The 25,203-nt window shown below is 37.8% G+C and overlaps 1 protein-coding gene across 46 annotated transcripts in view; it reads left to right on the top strand.

Annotated features, from left to right (window-relative positions):
• The window catches only part of Ubap2l (ubiquitin associated protein 2 like), a 55,503-nt gene that overhangs the window by 16,240 nt on the left and 14,060 nt on the right, over window positions 1–25,203 (top strand). For 18 of the 46 annotated variants that reach the window (XM_034499650.1, XM_034499658.2, XM_034499651.2 and 15 more), the window contains exons 7-20: window positions 1,346–1,391; window positions 2,055–2,167; window positions 7,792–7,844; window positions 9,441–9,526; window positions 10,980–11,151; window positions 15,619–15,817; window positions 17,571–17,848; window positions 18,028–18,200; window positions 19,866–20,055; window positions 20,723–20,777; window positions 22,191–22,365; window positions 22,703–22,775; window positions 24,401–24,596; window positions 24,680–24,768. In XM_034499650.1, coding sequence (XP_034355541.1) covers window positions 1,346–1,391; window positions 2,055–2,167; window positions 7,792–7,844; window positions 9,441–9,526; window positions 10,980–11,151; window positions 15,619–15,817; window positions 17,571–17,848; window positions 18,028–18,200; window positions 19,866–20,055; window positions 20,723–20,777; window positions 22,191–22,365; window positions 22,703–22,775; window positions 24,401–24,596; window positions 24,680–24,768 — 1,898 coding nt within the window. Of the gene's footprint in view, window positions 1–1,345; window positions 1,392–2,054; window positions 2,168–5,037; window positions 5,113–7,791; window positions 7,845–9,440; window positions 9,527–10,979; window positions 11,152–15,618; window positions 15,818–17,570; window positions 17,849–18,027; window positions 18,201–19,865; window positions 20,056–20,722; window positions 20,778–22,190; window positions 22,366–22,702; window positions 22,776–24,400; window positions 24,597–24,679; window positions 24,769–25,203 lie in introns of all 46 variants that reach the window. The other 28 variants (XM_076932790.1, XM_076932785.1, XM_076932782.1 and 25 more) reach the window with 2 other exon arrangements.

Genomic DNA, 25,203 nt, shown 5'->3' with positions numbered 1-25,203 from the left:
TGATGTTTGCTTTGACCCCAAGTTCCTCCTGCACACATGTGATGCATGCATGCAATATGCATACATACATATACACATACACACATACTCAGAAGTGGTAGTGTGCGCTTTTAATCATAGCGCTCAGGAGTTAGAGGCATGTGGATTTCTGTGGGTTTGATACCCAGCATTGAGGAGAAAGTCTGCAGTGTTTCTTCAAAACAAAACGTTCTAAGAGAAAAAGTACCAAGTATTCAAAAGTTTTGAGTAAATTTACGTTCATGGATAAACATGACAGTCTCCCTTGTTAGTCAGATTTTGGCCAAAAAAAAATCCAAAATGCTTTGTACTGAGCAGTAAGAATGCTGAGGATAAGAGCAATCCGCAGCTTTACTCAGAGGCCTTCCTCTCTGGCCAGATCAGATGAGGTTTCAAAATTGCTTCTCTAAGATCTTGAATGTGTTTTTCACTCACATCTGGCTATTTTTCCTTAATAACATCAATTATATTATCTCTTATGAGACTCTGCAGGAGAAATTTTGAGCAAAAAAAATCCTTTTTGTTTAATATTAATTTCAAAACTTGTAAAGTGGTAGGTGTTCTTTTGTCACATATTTCTTTGCTTTGGGAGTTTGAGCTTTAGTAACCTTTGGTGGAACAGCCTTGTTTTGATTATCTGTTTTTGCTTTTCTTTCCTTACTTTACTGTTCCTTGATCTTAGCCAATTTCACTTTGTATTTTAGGTGAATTTTCTATGATAAGCTTGCAGATTTATTTGGGAAGTTGTTCTCTACGTACTTTTAGCAACATCAGGCATACATGATTTGCAGTACTTTTTTTGTAATGGATAGACTCCATAACTGAGGACTTTAAGTGGGTAGTTAGCCTTTAACTTGGCAGTGATTCTCATCTCTCTTGTATATTCAGGCCATTGGTTTTAGAATTGTCAGTAGCAATTTCATAAAACCCAGGTAAAGGGAACAGCTTCTACCAGCCAAAGTGACGCATGGAATTCATCTGGCTGTAGCAGTCCAAGAATCTTATCTGGCCCCTTTTGGGTTTGTTTTGTTTTTTTTGAGACAAATTCTCATTGGCCTGGAAATTCACCAGCTGTTTGGCTTGTTCAGGGATCCATCAAGTTGAGGTTTTTATGCTTAGATGTTAAGCACTTTACCTGAGGTATCTGTCTTCCTCCCCTTTGGCAGTTTAAGCAGCAGATAAACAGCTGTTGACAGTAATGATTGTCCTGTGTTAGATTAATTGGTATGCTCCATGGGACTGGAAGAAGTAAACACTTGCTATTTCAAAGATGTCTTGGCTGGGTAGGTTTTTAATATCAGCTTCTATAATATTTCTTTTTCTGCAGGTAGTTCTGGTAGGCGAGGAGGAAGATTTTCTGCTCAAGGAATGGGGTAAGTTTCATTGATTTTTTTTTTTTTTTTTTTTTTTTTTTTTTTTTTTTTTTTTTTGGTTTTTCGAGACAGGGTTTCTCTGTGTCCTGGCTGTCCTGGAACTCACTCTGTAGACCAGGCTGGCCTCGAACTCAGAAATCCGCCTGCCTCTGCCTCCCAAGTGCTGGGATTAAAGGCGTGTGCCACCACTGCCAGGCGGTTTCATTGATTTTTAAATTCACCCTGAGAATGGACAAAGAGAACTTTAGCCAAAATGAGATAGAGTAATTTGTAGACTTGCTTTTTTTTTTTTTTTAAACTGAGCTCGATTGTTTTAATAGCTTAAGCCAACTTTAAGCTTACAGTTATCTTGCCTCAGTCTCTGAAATGATGGTATTATATGTGTACACCATAACATCTGGCTGATTTGTAGATGAATAAAAAATGTAGATTTGTGCTCATTTTCAGATCTTTACATTTACCATCGTGATCATTTGTGTATAGCTTATGCTATGGCATTTTGCAGTGGCTGATTTAAAAAAGCATGTGAGTTTATAGAATGACAAGTGATCTTGTTAGGAGGAAATGGTCAAGATTGTGCTTTTTTTATTTGAGTTAACGTTCACTGAATCTCTTAGTGAAGTTAGAAAATGTAAGGCTTTTTTTTTCTTTTTTTTTTTTTAGAACCTTTAACCCAGCTGATTATGCAGAGCCAGCCAACACTGATGATAACTATGGCAATAGCAGTGGCAATACATGGAACAACACTGGCCACTTTGAACCAGATGATGGAACAAGTGAGTGACTTTTCTAAGAATGTTTTTCTTTTTTTGGCATGGTGCTGTGGATTGAAAACTCAGGGTCTGTGTATACTAGCCAAATATACCATTGGGATGTACTCATTCCTGGAAATAACTTTGCATAAAGCATTTCTGTTATTGTAAAGTTATACTTAGATTTAAAAACTGAAAGAGTAGTATTTAAGAACAGAGATAGGAAAGATAAGGATGAAGATTTAATGTGTATAGTATTGGTTTGCCTTGGGTTTTGAGCATATTTTATGTACCAGTTTCTCTGATCACTCTTTTATGAAGTAGCCAAGGCAAGTCACAACCTTTTCCATAGTACCACTTGTTTGGTTTTTAACAAGCTGGCCTGGAACTCAACAATTTTCTTTTGGCTAAGTTTCCCAAGTGCTGGAATGATAGATGTATGCTTCCACACCTGACCTGAAATCAGTCCTAGTTTTAGAAAATTTTATTTATTTTGTTGTTGTTGACACTAGACATGTCTCCCAAGCTGGCCTTAAGTTCACTATGTAAGTGAAGATGACATTGAATGAACACCTGCTCTTCCTGTCTCCACTTGTCAAGGAATCATATAGGTGTTTACACCATACCTGGCTTTAAAATAGGGTTTATCATCACCATCTTAATGATAAAGCTGAAGACTGAAAGGGAGATTATGAATTTACTAGTATTTGAGTCCAGAACTATTTAAAATTTTATGCTGTTTCCATTAGCCCATATGACTGTTTCTAGTGTTATGTGTATTTCCTAGCATTCTATGTTAGGGAAGTTTCAGCTTTTGAGTATAATTAAACTGATTAAGATACTAGTCAACCAGGCTGTGGTGGCGCACGCCTTTAATCCTAGCACTTGGGAGGCAGAGGCAGGCGGATTTCTGAGTTCGAGGCCAGCCTGGTCTACAGAGTGAGTTCCAGGACAGCCAGGGCTACACAGAGAAACCCTGTCTCGAAAAACCAAAAAAAAAAAAAAAAAAAAAAAAAGATACTAGTCAAGTTTAACAGAACCCAGAGTCAGAGTCAACAAACACTATTGATTTATTTTTATTTTCTAATAATAACAAAATAGGAATTTTTTTTTTAGCTTTTTGAGACACAGTGTCTTTGTGTAGCCCTGACTATTCTGGAACTCACTTTGTAGTCTAGGCTGACCTCGAGAGATGTATCATTCCAGAAACATAAGCCTGCCTCTTGAATAAAGTTGTGATCCACCACTACTGTCCTTTTTTTTTTTTTAATTAATTTACTTATTTATTTTAAATATATCCCAGTATAATATCAAGAAGAGACTCACTGGACTTTTTATTTTCATTGAATAGTCTTTTTGGTGTTTGTCAGTTGGTAGAGTATTTATAGGATTTAAATAAAACCACTTTTGTTGACTGCATCTAAGTATAGTGTAAATGTTTAAAGATATGTTTGGGCTTATGGGATGCACCAATATATGTTCAAGGTTAAAAGATACTGTGCTGTTTTAATGAGAACAGCCTTAGAATCTAGAGTGTCTTGGTTTTTGTTTTGTTTAATTTTTTTTTTTCCCCACAGTGCTGGGATTTAATCAGGGCATTATGCATGCTAAGCAAGAACTCTGTCATCCATGCTTGCCACCTAGAGTACCTTCTTTTTTATGATATCTAACTTTTACTGTCTGAGCTAGCATATGAGAGTTTGTGGGTTTTTCTTATTACAGAGAGGTCTAGGTTTAACAGAGGCCTAAAATTTTAGACTCCTTGACATGTTACCATTCAAATTTTACTATACCTTACAACTATAGATTGGATGGTTATTGACTGCTTTGTGTATGCTGGAAACTGAATCCTTGTCCTCTGAGCTACTGAAGCATCTCTCAAGCTTCCTGTTTTTAAAATTTTTAGTTTTTCCCATGGGTGGAGGCAGAAGTTGAGGTATTAAAAAAATGTGGGCATCTTACCATAATCATTTGGTTATGAGATGATGTTTTAATATTTTGTATAGGCTGGCTTTCCTTCCTTCCTTCCTTCCTTCCTTCTTTCCTTCCTTCCTTCCTTCCTTCCTTCCTTTCTTTTCCTTCCTTCCTTCCTTCCTTCCTTCCTTCCTTCCTTCCTTCCTTCTTTCTTGTTTTGTAGAGGCAATGGTAACCGTTTTAATATTTAAAAAAATAACTGTTTTCACCTATAGTATATTATTAGATATTTAGCTTTTTAATCTTTGGAAGAAAAGACAATGGAAAATAAGGGATTGGCTTTTAGTTTAGAATAAAGAACTCAGTGGTGAATGTGTGTGGGGGTGTCATCCTCAGTCCTTATCCTTAGCTATTTGTTGTTTGTTGTTGTTGTTGTTTTTGTTGTTGTTGTTTGTGGAGGGGTGGCAGGGACAGGGTTTCTTTGTATAGCCCTCATTCACTCTGTTGACCAGGATAGCTTCAGACTCACAGATCTGCCTGCCTCTTCCTTTCTGGTGCTGGGAAAGGTGTGCACTACCACCATTCACCCCACTCCCAGCTGTCTTTAAAGATCTGATTGGGAAAACAAGGACTGTTGTAATGATTAGAAAAGAATAGATTTTACAAGTCTGGAATCATAAATAAATGATGTGTGGCTGGAATGAAATGTTCGATGATGCTGTCATCTTCCTGTGTGAAAGGATTGTTGATAGCTTCGTATGTTGCTGTTATCATCATGATGTGACATACCTTTATGCATGATCTCTTTTATGTTTTCATAGAGCAAACTTCAAATTCCTTTTTTAATTTTAAGAAATAATTCAAATCTACTCTTAAAATATCCACAGGTAAAATGGGAATTATGTATTGGGGGCAGATGTTCTCATTCACAAGCAAAATTTCACTGGTTGTTTTTTCTTTTCTTTTCTTTTTTGTTTCAGGACTTGATTTCATTGGGGTTGAGGGGTCAAATTATCCCCGAAAATTTGAGACTGCTCCTGGTATGATACATCCAGGTGCCTAATTGCCCCGGATATTTTTACAGATTTTTATGAATTGAAATATCTGTGGATATGTGGATTTTTCTGTCTTTCTGCTTTTTTTTTCTTTCTACCTTTTTCTTCATCTTCTGTGTTCACTTTCCCCTCACCAAAATATATTCATCTAGTAAATATTTGGCATTTACATTGACTGAGCTTTGTGCTGTGGGAATGTAAAGCCTAAGTGTTTTAGAACATTTTATCATACTGTTACTGGATTCCTTAGCCATGACTGGACTTCAGTACAGGAATACATCAAGCACTAGTGTCTATATCAAGTCAACAGAGTACAGGAAAAACATTCTTGCAGAAAGAACCTAGGTTAGGTAACTATTTAGACAATTCTAACTCCAGGATTATATTATATTAAGTGCTAACTCATTTGGGCTTCCATTTATTGAGGATGAGGCAGATTTCAGTGAGGAGAAAGGAAAGAACTGTAAGAGTAAGAGGATGTGATTTGTGACTTGTATTTCCCTATGGAAGATAGTTTCTATTAGCAAATGTTTTGAAAGTTTTAAGTGGTTTTGTACCTGTTAGCATATTTTTTTTCCTTTTTCTCTTTAAAGAGATAGGATCTTACTATGTAGACCACTTGGTTGGCCTCAAACATCTGTGTGCAGACAGACATGCTCATATTTGTCTCCATGTGTATATGTATGCACCTTGATTCCAGAGATTAGTATCTTTATTAATCTGTTGCTACCTTCTTGTTCTCTGAATGCACCTGAAGTTCACCAATTCAAATAGGCTAGCTGGCCAGCAAGCCCCAGTAATTCTCCTGGTCTGCTTTCCTGGTGCTAGCAGTAAACTCATGCTTCTGTGCTTTGTTTTGTTTTTATGATGTTTGGAATCAAATCCAGGGTTTTGTGCACTCTAAGCAAGCATGCTCCCACTGAACCAAATGCCCAACCTATGCCCAACTTCTATGTTGATGTTGGCATTTGTACTCAGGTTCTCATACTTGGAAAGAAAGGCTTTACCTACTGAACCATCTCTCCTTGCCCCATGCCCTCAGTTTTTGACGTTCTTGTGTCACCGTTGAAGTATTGGAAGGAGGCATACTCAACCATTTGTTAACTTTATTATTTTTACTTTAAGATTTTTATTTTATTGAGACAGACTCTCACTTTGCATCCTTGGCAGACCTGGAATTTGCTGTATAGACCAAGTTTCCTGGAGGACATTCTCAGCCTCCTGAGTTTTGGGATTAAAAGGACTTGTCACCATACTTAGCAACTACTTGTTAATTCTTCTGGAAGCTTCAAGAGTTACTCACATAAGTTCTAGCCTTTTAAGGGGGGGAGGGAGGGGAAGTAGTTCTAGTTTCTGGTAGAGATAAAATCTTTAACATTAGTGTTCTGATAGAAGAGAAGAATTCTATTTCTCAAAAATGTTCTTATGAGACATTTCTTTCTGAGCTATGTATGTGTGAGACAAAAAATTGTGAGAAAAAAAAGGGGGAGTATTAGAATTGATAAATCTCTTGCTGTCCAAGCATGAGGACTAGACTTTAGATTCTCACCACTTAAAAGCCACACGAATGTAGAAGCCTGTCTATAACTCAGAATGTGGGAGGAGATAGAATCCTCTGTGCAAGCTGCCAGGTAGACTACCCCAATAAGATCAGCTTCAGGTTGAGTCAGAGACCCTGCCTCAGTAAAACAAAGTGACACAGAAAATACTTGAAATCAACCTTTAGTTTCCACCTACCAGTACAAACACAACATTGTGTCTACATGTATAAACATACATAACACACAGACCCAGAGAGAGAGAGAGAACATCAAAGGTACCCAGGTAAATATATAGGCGTGGGCTGATTGTATATAGAACTTTTATCTGCAAGCTGTTTCAGCTCAAAAGAAGGGGAAAATAATTTCCTTCATAGTCATACCCTTGGCAGTTCAGATTCTATATTCTTTATAAGTAGGATTAGGATAATAGCTGTTGTATATGCTTGATTTTTAATAAAGAGCAAGTCTATGCAGCATTCCCTATATAGTTACTTGGTTTAACCTAGTAAGACATACGAATTTGACTTGTGCTGATAATTCCTTTTTGTTGTTATTGTTCATTTCTAATAGGTCCTTTTGTCTGTTTCCTTTTTTCAGCTTCCAAACCTACTTATTTTCCTTTGACTAAACATGTGCAAACTTTCTGTAGTTTTCTACCACTGGTTTTGTTTATCTTCTCATTACCTCAAGTTTGGTTTTGTTTGTTTTTATAAAAAATAAGATGTAGCTTGCATGTTCTGTTTTAAATTAGTTGCTACAATCTCATTAAATTACTGCTAAGACAAAGTTGAGGTTTTTAAAGATACTGCATGGCATGTTAAATATTGGTGGGGAGGAGGGTAGGAAAGAGTCTTGGATGGATGGATGTGTTTATATGTATGTGCTTTTATGTATCTCATCCTCTCCTGTTACAGCTCTGTAACCCAATTGGCTATGAAATCATAAGCTTATTAAAACTTTTTTACTTTGGTGTTTCTAAAACAGTCTTTCCCTATCTCTGAACTCAACAACTTCTTTCTGTGTGCTAAAATCTAATAATCATACTTTTACTTATCAAAATGTTAATGTAGTAGTGTTGTCTGAACATGTTTTATGACACTTAAATTTATTTTACCTTTTTTTTCCCCTTCTATCCTAGGTGCATGGAGGACTGCAACAGAAGAGTGGGGAACTGAAGATTGGAATGAAGATGTAGGTATTCTTTGGCTAGTCCTTACCTAATGTATTCTATCCCTAAGTTGTGTTTAGGGATAGAAAATGGATATATTTCTGCCTTTCAAAATCACTGCTAAGATTCTGACCTAAAACTTTTACATCCAAAATAGTGTTCTGAACCAGAACATTTCACATATGTTATATGAAGGAGACTGGGCATGGACAGGACTCTGTGGAACCACACTATGGAAAGGGCAAGTGCAGGTGTGTAAGTCCAATACCTGATTGTCAGATTGACCCAGGAAGATAGACTGGTTGGGTAGGGTACCAGCAATGGAATTAGGACTGGGAACAAGCTAAATGGTAGAATGCTTGTCTAGTATGTATGAGAATCTTGCATTCAGATCCTATCACTGCAGAAAAATAATTTTTAGTTAAGCAGATAGTAGGTAGTACATTGAGTAACAGCTGCTAATGTCATTCTACTGTATCTGGAGCTGTTGCATTATTTGGTATTAAGTCCTATAATGAATTGGCAGTAGATAGTTAGGTACCTAAGCCTTAATTTTAAAGTCTAGTTGGCTGTGAAACTTTAACTACCAGTGCCCAACTCTGTAATTGAAATGACTATCCAGTTGGGTATCTGCCACCTTGATTCTACTTGGAAAACTTATAGATGGGTGGTTTATAAAGAATTTTCTTGAATATTAACCTAAGTAAAAAGAATTTCAACTGGTCACATTGAAACTTTTACTGTGAATTGTAGTTTTCAGTGATTGTGGATAAACTTATTTTAATATTTTAAAATTGCTTTCCTTTATATATAAATAGGTAAGGTAGCTTTGTCAGATTGTTTTGGTTGTCAGTCTTAGATTTCAAAACATTCCAGTGCACCAGCATCACAGGGTTATGATTTTCTTTTATAGCTGAGCTAAATTGCTTTGTGAATGTGAATGGACAAGTTTTACCTTCTGAAATTTGGTTTATATTCGTAAGGAATATATTTGGGATACAGTGGGTTTTCTGTTTATTACCAAAGAGATTTTGATCAAGAAGTGAAGAAAACAAGCCTAATTCAACTTCTTATTTAGGAAGAAAAGTTATCCCCTGTAATTGGTTACCTAATTAGATGCCTTACAAGTATAATGTTGTTAGTATTAGTGCAAAATTTGCATATGGCTGAAATTCCTGAAAAGACATTTGACCAGTGCTGAGACCTGAACTGTTCAATAGCCAGGAATTAACATTTTTTCTTTCTTCATCTTGGTCATGCTTTTCCTTTCATTGAGGGAGAGAAAATGGTGGAAGATAAATGTCCTTTGGGTAGAGGTAGGAGTTGGGCTTTATAATGAGAAAATAAAAAGGAATTTCTTCAATATATGTGACTAGCACAGAGATAGCCTTCCTGTGAGTTTAGTCTGTATATGGTATGACTCTATGTTTTATTGTGTTCCTTGGTTCTATTCCTTGCTTGGATAAAACCATTAAGCAGACTTGAGATCAACCCATTCAGTATTCCTCAGGGTAGTTTTGTTTTTCATAGTTTCCTTCTTTTTTGGTACTGAATTTACCTTAACCTGTGGCAAATTTCTGACACCAGGAGTAACTAATGCCTTTTTTTTTTTTTTCCAGCTTTCTGAGACCAAGATCTTTACTGCCTCTAATGTGTCTTCAGTGCCTCTGCCTGCGGAGAATGTGACAATCACTGCTGGTCAGAGGCAAGTGTGTAATTGAGTGTACCTTTTTTAAACTGATAGTTTTTTAAAGCATTATTTATTTTATGTATATAAGTACACTATCACTGAGTACACTCTCTTCTGGTGTGCATCAGATCCCATTACAGATGGTTGTGAGTCACCATGTGGTTGCTGGGAATTGAACTCAGAATCTGTGGAAGAGCAATCAGTGCTTTTAACTGCTAAGCCATCTCTCCAATCCTTATTTTTGAGTATTTAATAGCTGTTGAGTTAATGCACACAGAATTTGCTAAACCATGAGTTGTTGGTATTTTATTTAATGGCTTATTCTCTCTTGGACACGGGTGAACTTGGGAAAAGCTGAGTATTTTCTTTCTCCCTCTGTTTTATTAACCTTGCATCACTACTTTAACATAAACTCAGGTGTCGCTGAAAGTTGTAATAGAGCATAGTATTTGGAATGTCTTTTTCTCTTTTTGATGAGATGCTGGGGGTGATTTTAGATCCTCGTGAGTGCTAGGCTTATACTATACTATTGACCTACACATCAACCCCATATTTTGTTTATATTACAGGTAAACTTTGAAATTTGGGGAAAAACTTCTAAAACCTTTGTTCTAAATCCATTTGAGGGTGCTAGTAATCAAATCTATGGTGTATTGTTGTTTTGAGACATAATTTTGCTATTTAGGGCAGGTTGTCCTTAAACTTGAAGAAGTTCTCTTTCATTAGTCCTCTGTGCTGGTGTTTGCACCACCATCCTCAGCTAAGTATATGGTCTTAATATTTTAGAAATTAGTAAGTATTATGTATTAAAATCATAGCTAAATAGTTTAAAATTTCTGCCCAATTATTTAATTATTAGAATTTGATATTCAGAGTGGAGTGTCAAGTGTGATGGTCTTTAGTCTTAGTACTTGAGAGAGAAAGTTAGGTGAATCTCAGTGAGTTTGAAGCTAGTTAGAGCTACATAGTGAAATCTTTTTTGTTGTTGTTTTTTATTTTTCAAGACAGGGTTTCTCTGTGTAGCCCTGACTGTCCTGGAACTCAACCAGGCTGGCCTCAAACTCAGAAATACACCTGCCTCTGCCTCCGAAGTGCTGGGATTAAAGGCATTCGCCACCACTGCCTGGCTACATAGTGAAATCTTATCCCCAAAATATTTTTGAGTATGTTATGGCCTGTGCTTATAATTCAAGTACTTGGGATGCTGAGGCAAGAGAAACACAAATATAAGGCAAGTCATAGCTACATAGTAAGACTTTTAAAGACACGCCCCCCACACACACAAAAAATCCCGAAGATTTAGTGTTTTATTAAATTAGTGCTATCATTGAATGATTAATGTAACATATTAGGACTTTGCAAGACTATAACATCAGAAAATAGCCTTCATGTTGAGTTACCCATGATCTAAGTTTTTAGGGTATACAAGAATGTTCATTCATAAAGATCCCTTTCCTTCCTGAACTAGAATTGACCTTGCTGTTCTGTTGGGGAAGACACCGTCTTCAATGGAGAATGATTCATCTAATCTGGATCCATCTCAGCCTCCTTCTCTGGCCCAGCCTCTGGTGTTCAGTAATTCGAAGCAGAATGCCATATCACAGCCTGCTTCAGGGAATACATTTTCTCATCATAGCATGGTAAATATGGAACAAACCATTACACTAACCCCAGCAAACACGTACATGTGACCATTCCTTCGTCACGGATTGTAAGATAGAGTCTCATTGTGTAGGCTAGTCCTCTGGGAGTAAAATTATGAGCATCATGTCCAGCTGACATGATGTATTGTAGTGACAATGTTGTAGTTTTGTAAGAATGTTTTTGTTTTAAACCCAGGTATGGAATATGGTGTTGCTTTAGATTTGCCACAACAGCTATGATTTGCCTTCTGGTCTTTGGGGGTTATGATTTTGCCAGTTGCAGATAGTTTTTTCAATTGTGTGATGTTTGGAAATCTGGGGACTTTTTAGAGGTTACATAAATGATAGGGCCTCAAGAGGTGGGTTGGGTTGTTGTTGGGGTATTGCTTGATGTTGGTCACAATTAAGTAATCATGTGCTAAGAAGAAACAACAAAAAGAAATTAGATACCCTTATTATTATTAGATAATACCTTATTATTATTAGATAATACCTTATTATTAGTAGTAATAATAATACCTTATTATTATTAGATACTCTTATGGCAAAGACCAAACTTGTCCCAAGTTTGTCCCAAACTCCATGGCCTTAATCAGCTGGAAGCAGTCTTAACGATAATGTCCTCCCTTTTCTTTATTCAGCAATCTCTTTACTTTCCTCTCTATCCCTCTCCTATCTAGTGTTAGGAGGTTGAAAGGATAGAAGAGGTGGAGAAAAGTAGCAAAAGATACCTGTACTGCTTGGCTTATTTTTAATTCTCAGATTATATAGTGCCTCATTTCCTAAAATTGAATAAGTGGAATAAATGCTCCAATATTCCAAGCATCAGTTTCTGGGTTTGTTTTGGTATTGTTATCTATTAAAATCATAGCTAAATAGTTTTAAATTTCTACCCAATCATTTAATTATTAGAATTTGATTGGCTGTCCTTTCTCTGTTTTAGAATTCAGTCATGCTTCCACATTATGGTTATCCCTTCCATTTGCTTGCTTTCATCTTGTTAGGACTTAGGGAAATGAGTAAGGAAATAGACACTAATAGTTGTTTGTTGTTGTTTTTAAGAGAAATTAATGTGACTCTAGCTGGCTTGAAACTCACTGACTAGCTTTACTGGCTTTCAAACTTGAAACAGTTTTTGCCTCCTGAATGCAGAGATTTAGAGGCATGTGCTCATGGCCAGCCTAGTTTCTTTTCTTTCACTGTTACTTTAATTTTTTACTTATTTATTGTGGCATGGTGGTAAATGTCTGAGGCTGGCCTCAGACTCATTTTATAGTAGAATTGTACCTCTAGTCTTTAATTTCTAGGGACTGGGATTATAGGCATGTGCCAACATAACCTGTTTTGTATGGTGCTGTGAATGAAATACAGTGCTTGTATATGGTTGGCAAGCATTCTAATAACTGAGCTAACCCACTTTATTCTTTTTCATTGAGAATAAATGTTAAAGGATCAGTTTTCCTAAACATTTAATAGTGCTTGTATCATGGGCATTTGTTTATTTTCTGTGTGTGCTGATATCCAAGGAGGCCAGAATCTGGAGTGTTAGTTCCTTGGAACTTGAGTTTTTGTTTCTAAATTTTTTAAATGTAAGGTTTGCATGCATATGCATACTTTTTGTTTTTTAATTCATTTTTCTTGAACAGTCTTGCTGTGTGTGTGTGTATACATATATATATATATACACATATGTATACATATGTATATATATATGTGTGTGTGTGTATGTGAGATATATATATATATATCTCACATACACACACACACATACCACGCTGCTCTTGAACTTCATTTCAAATCCTGCTATAATTATATATGTGACTGGTATTTATATAAATGCCTGGTATTTAATTGTGTCTTTAAGCATTAATGCTTTAATGCTTTGTAATGTTTGATTGAGATCTGGAGGGATGGTTTTACGGTCAAGAATGCTTGCTGCTTTTCTACAGAAACCAGAGTTCAGTCTCCAGCACTCACTCCCATTGCCTGTAACTCCCTTTGCCAAGGTTCAGATGTTCCTTTCACCTTCTGTGGGTACCCACACAGATTTCATTCCTACTTATGTAGGAACCATACATATAGCTAAAAATAAAAATAATTATCTTTCAAGAGAAATTGATAGCTATTAGTTGTGAAGCCATCTCTTTCTAACAGTTTCTTGCTTTCAAATAGACTTTTGCAAGTTTTGTACTTTTTTTTTTTTAATTATTTGTTATGGCATGTCTAAACATGCCATTGCATCTGTATAAGCACACAAGGGAGTAAAAGGACAACTTGTGGAATCCATGAGAGTCCTCAGAATCAAACTCAGTCATCAGGCTTGCCTTGTTAAGCACTGTACCAGTGGAGCCATCTCAGCAACTTCTCAGTCATCTTCTGAGATTTTCATTTGCACAATCTTGAAATAATGACTGAAGTGGAGAAGAAACAGTCTTTCCTTCTGTATTAGTCACTTGTTTTTCCATTTACAAAATACCTGAGTAAATCAACCTTACATGAGTAAATCAACCTAATGGATGAAAATTTTATTTTGGCTTGTCATCATCAACCATGTCTTTGTATGGTTGATTGGCTTCCATGGTGATTGGAGAGAATTATCAAGAATAAATTATGTTTAGTTTTAACATGCATTTGTTATGTACACAGAAAATAGTCTAAGTCATGTGGACTTGTTGATTATCTAGTGTAAAATTTGGGTTGGCTTTATAACTTCTCTCTGTTTCTGCTAGTTAATAATGTTAAAATGAGGTTCCAGTTGGTTAGTTTTGTTTTGAGTTGCTTAATGTAAATTAATTTTGTTTTTAAATGTCATACTAACAATAATTTACATAGTAGACAATGACATTTCCACATATAAATATAGTTCATTTTGGTAACACTTGTTCTTTCCTTAGCCTCTTTTGACCCCAGGTCTCCTCACTCTTTTCAGTTTTTTGAAACATGATTTCTCTATGTAGTTCTGTTTATAATGGAATTCCCTATGTAGACCAGGTTGGCCTCAAATTCACTGAATTCTTCCAGCCTCTGATCCCTTCTTGTTGTGGTTAAAAGTATGCACACTGCACCTTATTTGTTTGTTTGTTTGTTTGTTTATAAAGACAAGATTGCTCTTTGTAGCCCTGTCTGTCTTAGAACTTAGTATGTAGACCATGCTGGCCCTTGATGCCTACCCCTGGGTGCTGAGATCAAAGATTTGCACACATCTTTCCCCTGACCCCTATCCTGGCTCCTTTCCTTTGTTTATCTAGTCCTTCTACTTTTGTTTTACTTTTTGTTTTTTTTTTTTGTTTTGTTTTGTTTTTTGTTTTACCACTACCCATTGCAAGAATCTTCTGACTAAAACTGACAGCATATATAGTTTTTTAGTTTAATTTGTTAGGCACATTGTGTCCATTTTTCAAAACTTTTGAAAAACATTTTTTCTCCCTTTTGTGTCTTTGAGTTCCCTGGCCTCTGGCTTTTGACCCACTTTATGGTTACCTTCCTTTTATGTGTTGCTTTTTATTTTATTTTAGTTAGTTATTCACCCATTTATTTATTTGTTTTGAATCATGGTCTCATAGCTTAGGCTGGCCTGAGCTCACCGCTCATTGTGGCTGAGGTTGACCTTGGACTATTTTTGTTTTGTTTTTGAGAAAAGGATCTCATTGTATAGCCCAGACTGGCCTGGAAATCACAGGGATCTTCTTGCCTCTGCCTTCCAAGTGTTGGAATTAAAGGCACCATATTTCATCATGCTTGAGGACCTCGAACTTGTGGTTCTCTGCTTAGCTTTGCAAGACTTAGTATTCCAGGCATGTGATCAGTTTATATAGTGCTAGGAACCAATTCTAGGTCTTTGTACACTATACCATCTGATATATATACTTTGGTCACCTTTGTAGTAATTTTATTAGATTATTGTCAAATACTGCTTGATTTGAAAATGAGAAAATTTAGAATATTCTCCACTTAATAAAGGTCTATCCTTGTGGAAAGAGTTGTGATAGATTTTAATGTCTCTTAATAGACAATTCATTGTCTGTGTATCCCATACTGGCTTCAAGCTCATTTATCTTCTTGCCTCCCAAGTGCTTAAATTTACTGTTTTGTGTATCTTTTGAGATGGGATCTCGCCATGTAGTTTATGCTAGCCTTAAATTGTATTCTTTCTGCTTCAAGTTTCCGTGTACCACCATGCTTGCCCTTAAATAAGATCCTACAACTTTATGATTTTTACTCTGATTTCAGATAGGAATTTTTCCAAAAAGACACACTCAGTATTTGAATATAGGTATTGTGACTCTAGAATGTATGCTTCTAATAATGCAGTATACTTGGTCTGGTTTTAAACTTCTCTGTAGTACTTGGGACTACAGGCACTCTGTGAGTAGAATTCTTACGTGTTGACTTTTGGTCTGTCTTTGTGAGTAAGCTGAGCAAGGTTGCCAGCTGTAAACATTTCTGATTTCTGTTGATCTGTAGGTGAGCATGTTGGGGAAAGGATTTGGTGACGTTGGGGAAGCTAAAGGTGGCAGTACAACAGGTTCCCAGTTCTTGGAGCAGTTCAAGACTGCGCAGGCCCTTGCTCAACTGGCAGCTCAACATTCTCAATCTGGAAGCACCACCACCTCCTCTTGGGATATGGGCTCAACAACACAATCACCATCACTGGTGCAGTATGGTATGTTGATGGGTGACTTAAATCTTTTACACATAATAGATTTATTGTTTAGAAGATAGCAAAGAACTGGATAATCTGAGTTCAGAAAGTTACATCAAAATTTGAGGCTATACAATTAAATTTAACTTTAGTTCTATTTCTTTATTAACCTGGGATTTTGAGAGGATTTTGTGTGTTTGTGTGATGGTACCCTTGCTGCTCTCAAACTTCCTGGGTAGACCAGGCTGGCCTCCAAGTCAGAGGTCTGCTTATCTCTGCCTTCTGAGTGCTAGGATTAAAGGTGGGCATCACTAAGACCTTGTTCACCTGGTCTCTCAAATCTTACTTAACAGCCAGCAAACCCTAAGGATTCTCTTATATCTGCTTACCCAGCACTAGGATTACACGCATGTGACAATACTGTGCCCATCCTTTTCACATAGATATTGCACAGCACTTTAGTGACTGAGACACCTTACCTGGCCCTAAATTCTTCTTTGATTTATCTTCACCTTGATGGCTGTGGCCATCTTAGCATTTTATACTTTAAATTTGGATAATTTGTAGATAAGTGACATATACAGGCAGGGCAATGGTATTGTTTTTTCTAGATTTTTGTTTTTTTAAAACAGGGTTTCTCTGTAGCCTTGACTGTCCTGGCGCTCACCCTGTAGACTAGGGTGGCTTTGAATTCAGTTCTTCCTGCCTCTGCCTCCCGAGTGATGGGAATAAGGGTGTGCACTACAACTACCTGGCTATTAATTTTATTAAGCTGTGCTGAAGTACAGAAATTATTCAGTGATTGTGTTTTGAAAGGATCTGATTATATGCAATGATTATATGCAATTTAAGTAGCTTGATAGTTGGATGAATTAATACATGGGTTGTGTATGCCATGGTACATGTCTTAATGTGCTTCTGTTTCTGTGATAAAGACATGACCAAAAGTAAATTAGGGAAAGAATTATTTACTTGTGTTACAGGGAAGGCAGGGCTGGAAGTTGGAAGCTGGATCTAACATGGATACCATGGAGCAACTCTGCTTACTCACCATAGTTTGTTTAGTTTATTTTCTTACACAGCCTTCTTATTTCAGTTATTAATCATGAAACTACAGGCCAGGTTTAATGGATACTTTTAATCCCAGCATTCTGACACAGGTAGGTGGATCTCTTAAGTTGAAGGCTAGGACAGCATGGTCTACACTGGAAATTTTATTTAGGACACCCAGTGCTATAGGCTGTCTCAAACCAAAAAAAAAAAAAAAAAAAAAAAAAGGAAGGTGTGTGTCAGAGACAAAGGAAGAGTGGGGGACGGAAGAAAATTCAGGGGCTGGAGAGATGGATGGCTCAGCAATTAAGAATAGTTGCTGTTCTTCCAAACATTCTGGATTCAGTTCTAGCATCCATGTAGTGGCTTACAATAATAAATTACAGCCCCGGGGTCTCACAGGGGACCAGGCAAGTACATAGACATAGATGTGGACAAAACTTCTGTGTGCGTAAAATAAATACTTGTTTTGTTTTTAAGAAAATTTCCTAAAGACTTGCCAGTGGTCAGAGAGATTTTCTCAACTGAGGTTCTTCCCAAATTACTCTAGCTTGTGTCAGGTAAACAAAAAATTCAAGTGGCAAGAATCTTTATGCACTGAGACATTTTGCTAGCTGGAGTTCTTGAATCTTGAAGGTCTTATTCCTAGTACTAGTATAGGACAATGGTATTTCCTTAGAATGTATCTTTCACTGGCTCATACGTATTGTGTTTCTTCTTTTAGATTTGAAGAGTACAAATGATTCGACAGTGCACAGTCCTTTTACAAAGCGCCAGGCTTTCACCCCATCTTCAACCATGATGGAGGTATTCCTTCAGGAGAAGCCACCTGCAGTGGCTACCTCGACAGCTGCACCTCCTCCCCCCTCTTCTCCTCTGCCAAGCAAATCCACCTCGGCTCCACAGATGTCTCCGGGGTCTTCAGACAACCAATCCTCCAGCCCTCAGCCGGCTCAGCAGAAACTGAAACAGCAAAAGAAGAAAACCTCTTTGACGTCTAAGGTACTTGAGCTTTTCAGAGAGATGCTGTTTTAAGGCATGGAGGTTATGGAAATTTAGGATAAGATTTTCTAAGGGTTTGTTTGGAAATGTAAAGCTGGAAGGAATAATTTATTTCTACAAAAAGATTGTATTAAACAGCTACTTTTTTTTTTTTTTTTTTTTTTTAACCTTTTTCATAGATTCCTGCTCTGGCTGTGGAGATGCCTGGCTCAGCAGATATCTCAGGGCTAAATCTGCAGTTTGGGGCATTGCAGTTTGGATCAGAGCCTGTCCTTTCTGATTATGAGTCCACCCCCACCACGAGCGCCTCTTCAAGCCAGGCTCCTAGTAGCCTGTATACCAGCACGGCCAGGTAGAGGAATCATCACCCAGAAGACCTCTTTTGGTAGCTTAGTTTTGTGCTTACTTCTTCAACTCTGGAAAGGCCAATATCTCTGACTGGATAAAAGTAGTCAATCATAGCATTTTGTTGTGTGCTTTTAAAGAAATACATTGTTACTAGGATTATTTATGATTTAAACATTTAGATAAATGCCATTCAGGTACTTCTAGAATGTCTAACTCAGTTTTTGTTTTGTTTTGCTTTTTGTTTTTTTATGTGTATATGTGCAGACACACATGCTTCTGGAGGCCAGGGTCATATCAGGTGTCTCTCTCAGTCACTCTCCACTTCATTTTCTGAATCAGGATCTCTCACTGAACCTGGAGCTCACTAGACAAATTTGGCTAGCCAATAAGCTCCAGGAACCTTCCTGTCTCCATTTCCCCAGTATACTGAGATCATAATGTCTTCTTCCCAGATTTTATGTAGGTGTTCAGTATCAGATCAGGCCTCCTTTGTTACATGGCTAATGCTGTACTAACTGGGGTATTTCCCTAGCTTCTCATGGTTTGTTTGATTCTGACAGTTAAAATACAGCACTGCTAACAGTACCATGACATCTCCTGTAGTGAAAAGTGCTTTATTTGCTATAGGACCATGTCTGTGAAAAGTAAAAATAGATGAACTCAGGAAAAACAATTAAAAATTTTTTAAGAGCCATAAAAGTAAATAAAAAGAACCTTTTCTGTGTCCTGGTAGTTATCAAGGAAAGCCATCTTATACATAGACAATCCTTAGTACAGATACTGGCTTTAGTCTAGATCAGATCAGTTGAGTCATAATTACCACTGATGCATATAAAGATTTTATGTAAATTTTTCTGGATGGTTCATGGGAATAGGGGAAATATGTGAGATGAGAGCAGATGCTGTTACAGAAACTAGTGATGATCTACTGTTGGAACAGAAACATTTCAGTTAAGAAACTTCAGAAAGACAGGCTGGGCATGGTGGTATACTCAGTTCTTAAACTCAGGAGGTTCAAAGCCAGCAAGGGCTAGTGACAGCCTGCCCCAAACGGGGATGCTGGAGAAATGACCTGGTGGTTAAGTTCACTTGTTTACCATATTGACAACTTGATTTTTAGCATCTACATGTTAGTTTACAACCTTCAATAATCCAGGTTTCAGGATGCACATGATACATAGGTGTGATGTGAACAAAGCACTGGTATACATAAATCTAAGAAGTTTCTGTTTTTGATTTTTCAAAATGGAATTTTACTGTGTAGCCCTGGCTGTCCTCACTATGTAGACCATACTGGTCTCAATTCAGGCATTTGCCTGCCTCTGCCTCCCAAGTACTGGGATTAAAGGTGTGCACCACCACTGCCCAGCTAATAATATCTTTGAAACATAATTTAAAAATTGTTTTCCCCTCCTCTAAGAAATTCTACCAGTGATGTTTGATAAGGTTTTCAGAAGATCCTAGAAAAATTTACTAAAATGAGATTGATGAAAAGATGACTTTGCTTGTGCCCAGGATTCATGGTATGATGTGTAGGGATGCACTGAGTGTCTCAGCCTCCCAGGAGCCTGATCTTGTCTTTTCATAAGCTAATTATTAACTGAAATGATTTTATTCCAATCGATCATCATCATCATTTTCTAAGATTTTTCTTTTTTCTTTTCCACAGTGAGTCTTCATCTACAGTTTCATCTAATCAGAGTCAGGAGTCTGGTTATCAGAGTGGCCCGATTCAGTCGACAACTTATACCTCCCAAAATAATGCTCAGGGCCCTCTATATGAACAGAGATCCACACAGACGCGGCGGTATCCCAGCTCCATCTCTTCGTCACCCCAAAAGGACCTGACTCAGGCTAAGGTAGTTGCTTAATGATTCCCTGGGCCTTGATTAGCAAAGTAGTGGGTAAAAGTCCCTCTAATATTAATGTTTCACTTTTCTGGAAATGGTGCTACAGTCTTGGAGGTGCCGACTGAGATGCTGACAAAAGCACATTTCTGTGATTGGTAAACTAAACGTTATTTTCAGCAAATGTGGAGGAGCCTCAAGAGTCAGAACATTTCTCTTTGCAATAAAGATTTGTTGGTTATGGCAAAAACTGTCTCAAATACCTGTCCTTTCCTCATGGAAGATCTGATTGCTAAATTTCAGGGTGTATATATATTAGTAAATCTACCTTACTCTGGTAAAAGGGATAACATATACCTAAGATGGTTTGGAGTACCTAATAGGTTGGGTCTTAAGAATTTTTTTATGTTAAATTATTGGGTGGTGGTAGTGGCTGTGTGCATATGAGTGCTGGTGCCCTAAGAAGCCAGAGCCATTAGAATCCCTGCATTGAAGTTATAGGTGGTTGTGAGCTGTCTAATATATATGCTAGGAATTAACTCAGGTGCTCTTTGTGGGTAATCCAGGCTCTTATCAGTTGAGCCATCTTTCCAGGTTGACTAAACTGACTGATAACATCACTCTTACAAGCTTGTCTGTTCTTGCTTTTTTTTTTTTTTTTTTTTTTTTTGCCCTCCAGAATGGTTTCAGCTCTGTGCAGGCCACACAGTTACAGACCACGCAATCTGTTGAAGGTAAGTGTTTTCCAGGCCTTTTCTTTTTGGTTTTAGTCGGTTTCCTCAGTGTTGATGTAGGGTTGCTGTTCCTTTTTTGTAAGATAGGGCCCTATTGTGTAGACCAAGCTGGCCTCAAATTCACAATAGATTTGCCTACTTCTGCCTCCCAAGTGTTGGAATTAAACACATGTGCCACTCTACTCAGGTGTGTGTGTGTGTGTGTGTGTGTGTGTTTGCTGGAATGTGTCATGTGTAACACATGAGTACCTGGTGCTTGAAGATGCCAGAACAGAACATAGGGTGTCTGGAAACTTGTATTATAGACAGCTCTGAGCTGCCATATCCGTGCTAGGAATTGAACCTGGGTCCTAAGGAAGAGCAGCCCTTGTTAACCTCTGGGCCATTAATTTATAAAGACTCTTGCTGTAACACAAACTGACCTTGAATACTTTTAACTCAGCCTTACAAATGCATGTACCGCGGTAGTCAGCTTTCAACTTCTCTATCTTTTGAGCTTTTTGTTTTGTTTTTTATGTGTCTGGATGTTGGCCTGTGTGAGTGTCTGTGTACCAAGTATGTGCCTGGTGCCTGTGAAGGTCAGAAGAAGGTGCCAGATACCCTGAAACTGGTTGCAGATGCCATGTGGATTGTTAGAAATCTGGGTCCTCTGGAAGAATTGAGTGCTCTTAACTGCTGAGCCATCTGTCTAGCCCCGTATCTTAAAAAAACAAAAACATTTTTTGAAGTATATTGGTGTTTTGCCTAAATTTATGTCTATACGAAAGTGCCCGATCCCATGGGAACTGGAGATGTACACATCCCATGCAGATGCTGGGAATCAAACCCAGATCCTCTGGTAGAAAAGCCTTTGCTCTTAACTGCTAAGCCATCTTTCAGGCCATATTTGGTTTTTTGAAACACATGTTCATGCTGTAACCATAGTCCTCTGAAAATCCGGGTAATTGTTCTGTGTTAGATTCCCATGAGCTAGATCATAGGCATGGACTACCATACATAGTAAGTTCTCTATTTTAGTTAGACTTTCAAAATTTAGGTTCATTTTTTTGTTTGTGTGTGTGTGTGTGTGTGTGTTTGTGTGTGTGTGTATACATTTTGTATTAGGAGTACAAGCACTCATGAATGTCAGAGAAAACTTTTCAGGAGTCTATTCTCATTTTCTGCTGGGATTTTGTAATCAGACTCAAGTCATCAAGTGATTTATGTGGTGATAGGAATAGAACCCAGAGCCTGATATAACAGTCTACCATGAGCTGCTCTGCAGCCAATAAGAATTGTGTTCAACATAATGAGTAACTACTACTTTTTGTTTGTTTGTTTTCAAGCAGCTGAGGACTGTAGTAGGACTGTGGTGTTTCTTTACTCATGGACATTGCCTGTTTTCTGATGAAGGAAATCTTTTCCTATTTTTAGGTGCTACAGGCTCTGCAGTGAAATCTGAATCACCTTCCACTTCTAGTATACCCTCTCTCAATGAAACAGTACCTGCAGCTTCCTTACTGACGACAGCCAATCAGCATTCATCTTCCTTGAGTGGCTTGAGCCATAGTGAGGAGATTCCAAATACCACCACCACACAACATAGCAGGTAATTTGGGGTGAGAATTGAGTTGGGTTTGAGTGTTTCAGTAACAGAGCCATCTGGTCTGGTCTTCATCACTCTACCTGTTGGAGACTACATTAGTCCTGCTTTTGTGGAAGTGACGAAAAAGGAGTCTTATTTTCTGCTTTTAGAATCTGCTCTTGCTTTCATTGTTCACAACATTGAAAACTAGCCATTGTGTATGTCAGTATGATCTCAGACATCTTGTTCTTTTTTCTGCTTTTGGTTTTTGTTTTGATGGTGATTCTTTATTGGAGTTCCAGGTCAGGTAAAACCGTAACATTGTGTTAATGGCTAATGGCAACCTTTTCTTCCCTCATAGTGCATTATCCACACAGCAGAATACCCTTTCTTCATCAACATCTTCTGGGCGTACTTCGACATCCACTCTTTTGGTAAGTATGATGCATGAGAGGAAGTGTGTAGTTCACGTTTTTAATTTTCTAACCCTAAGATTGTTTCACTTAATATAATTTGTTTAGTTTGTTGGTTGGTTGGCATTTCTTCTCTCTCTTGAGTCAGGATCTTGCTATGTAGCTCTCAAACTCTATGTGGACGGATTTTGAAGTTTCCCTTGCCTCTGCCTCTCTAGTGTTGGGATTACAGGCATGCATTTAGCACACCTAGCTCACCCAGTAGGATGTACTTGAAATTTTCTTTATGGCTCAACTGAGTTTGTAGGAAAAGGAGTAAAAGGATATTGGGAAGCCAAGAGAGTCCAGATGTTTTGCACTTATAAGACTGCTTTTTTCCTTTTCAGAAAATAGGCAAGGGCTTCATGTTCTCTGTTAAAAGCAGAACATTGTACACCCTTTTTTTTTTTTTTTTTTTTTTTTTTTTTTTTTTTAATGGAGGTATACACACACACACACCTTTAATCCCAATATTCTGGATGCAGAGGCAGGCAAGTCTCTGAGTTCCAGGACAGACAGGGCTACACAGAGAAACCCTGTCTCCAAAAAGAAAAGAAAAAAAAAAAAAAAGATATAGCACAGTGATAGACTACATCATCAATAGGCATAAAGCCCTGGATTAAATTCCTACAGACATTATGTCTTTTTTTTTTTTTTTTTTTTTTTTTTGGTTTTTCGAGACAGGGTTTCTCTGTGTAGTCCTGGCTGTCCTGGAACTCACTCTGTAGACCAGGCTGGCCTCGAACTCAGAAATCCACCTGCCTCTGCCTCCCAAGTGCTGGGATTAAAGGCGTGCGCCACCACCACCCCCAGGCTTTTCTCTTCTTTTCTTTTTTTTTTTTTTTTTTTATTTTTTCTTTTTTCTTTTCCCCCCCACAAGACGCGGGAGGAGGCGGGCGGGATTCGAACAGTCGCCAAGAGAGACACGCGCCCTCTGCAGGCGGATGCCTTATGGGCTGAGCCACCACCACCAGACATTATGTCTTTTAACTGGTATAATTATTTCTGTTCTTAGCCTGGAAAATGCTTAAATATAAATCTCTAAAATAGTATGAAGCAGGGCATCTATATGAAAGTGGTGTCCAGATGAATTGCCTTATGCTTTTAACTCCTATTTGAAGAATTAAGCTAGGGTCATTTTGGGAAAGGTGTTAAGTTGATAGGAGCCTAGGAAAAGCTGTGAGGGCTGAAGCTTTCTTAAGAGTCTTACTCCAAAACTACGAAATTTTAGTTTTAAAGTCAAAGCTGGTACTTTATTCCAGCTTATATTTTAGTTTTCTAAGTTGAACTAGTGAAGCAAAGTGTGGAAAAGAAGGCTGTGATACACTTTTTAGTTCTAAGGTTCTCCCCCTTACTAATTAATGTCATTGATCCCTATGGAATTTGTCCCCACCCACTTTGCTGTTTTTCTGAACAAGGTGATGATGGTCAATGGGCAATTGTAAGGAACGTGTAGCTAGAGATTTTCTTTTATCTTGCCAGAGGGAATCCTGGTACCCTAGGTTGGCTTTCTTTAATTTCAGATTTGATGAGGTCATACATTGCTTATCTTCTCTAACTTGTTGCTAATCATTGTTTCCTTTATCTTCTACTGTTTCCCTTTGAAGCATACAAGTGTGGAGAGTGAAGCAAATCTACATTCTTCCTCCAGCACTTTCTCTACCACATCCAGCACGGTCTCTGCACCTCCCCCAGTGGTCAGTGTCTCCTCCAGTCTGAATAGTGGCAGTAGTCTGGGCCTTAGCCTGGGCAGCAACTCTACTGTCACAGCCTCAACTCGAAGCTCAGTTGCTACAACTTCAGGTAGCTTTGTCTAGGTGGGTGGCATTCTTCCGAGATGGAGGAGATAGTAAATTTTATGACAACATAAAAATGTTCTTTTTCAGGAAAAGCTCCTCCCAACCTTCCTCCTGGAGTCCCGCCATTGTTGCCTAATCCATATATTATGGCTCCAGGGCTGTTACATGCCTACCCGGTAAGTGGGACTGAAGGATCTTCTCCACAAAGTGAGGATGGTGTGATTCTTCTTTGTAGTTCTGGATTCAGATGGAAGACAATAATTAAAGCAGAATAAATGAATGGTACCCACTTTTGGGCAAACGGGTTTTAAATTATTGTGTGTGTGTGTGTGTGTGTACCTGTTATGTGCTAAGATCAGAGGAACTGGAGTTTCCTTTTCACCTTTATTCAGGTTTCAGTTTCGCTTGCATTGGTTGGTGGCAAGTACCTTACCTGCTAAGCTATATCACTAGCCAAAAAAAGTAACAGGGTTTGTGTGTTTGTTTGCTTTTACATATTTGGGGGTTTTGTTTACATGTATGTTATATACACCATAGTGTGCCTGGTGCCTGTGGAGGCCATCATTGGATTCCCCTGAACTCAAGTTATAGACAATTGTAGACATTCCATG

This window comes from Arvicanthis niloticus, chromosome 4 (genome assembly GCF_011762505.2).
Source record: "Arvicanthis niloticus isolate mArvNil1 chromosome 4, mArvNil1.pat.X, whole genome shotgun sequence".
In the NCBI taxonomy this organism is placed as follows: Eukaryota; Metazoa; Chordata; class Mammalia; order Rodentia; family Muridae; genus Arvicanthis; species Arvicanthis niloticus.
Note: the sequence above shows the minus strand (reverse complement) of the source record. Positions and strands in the feature narration are given on the sequence as shown.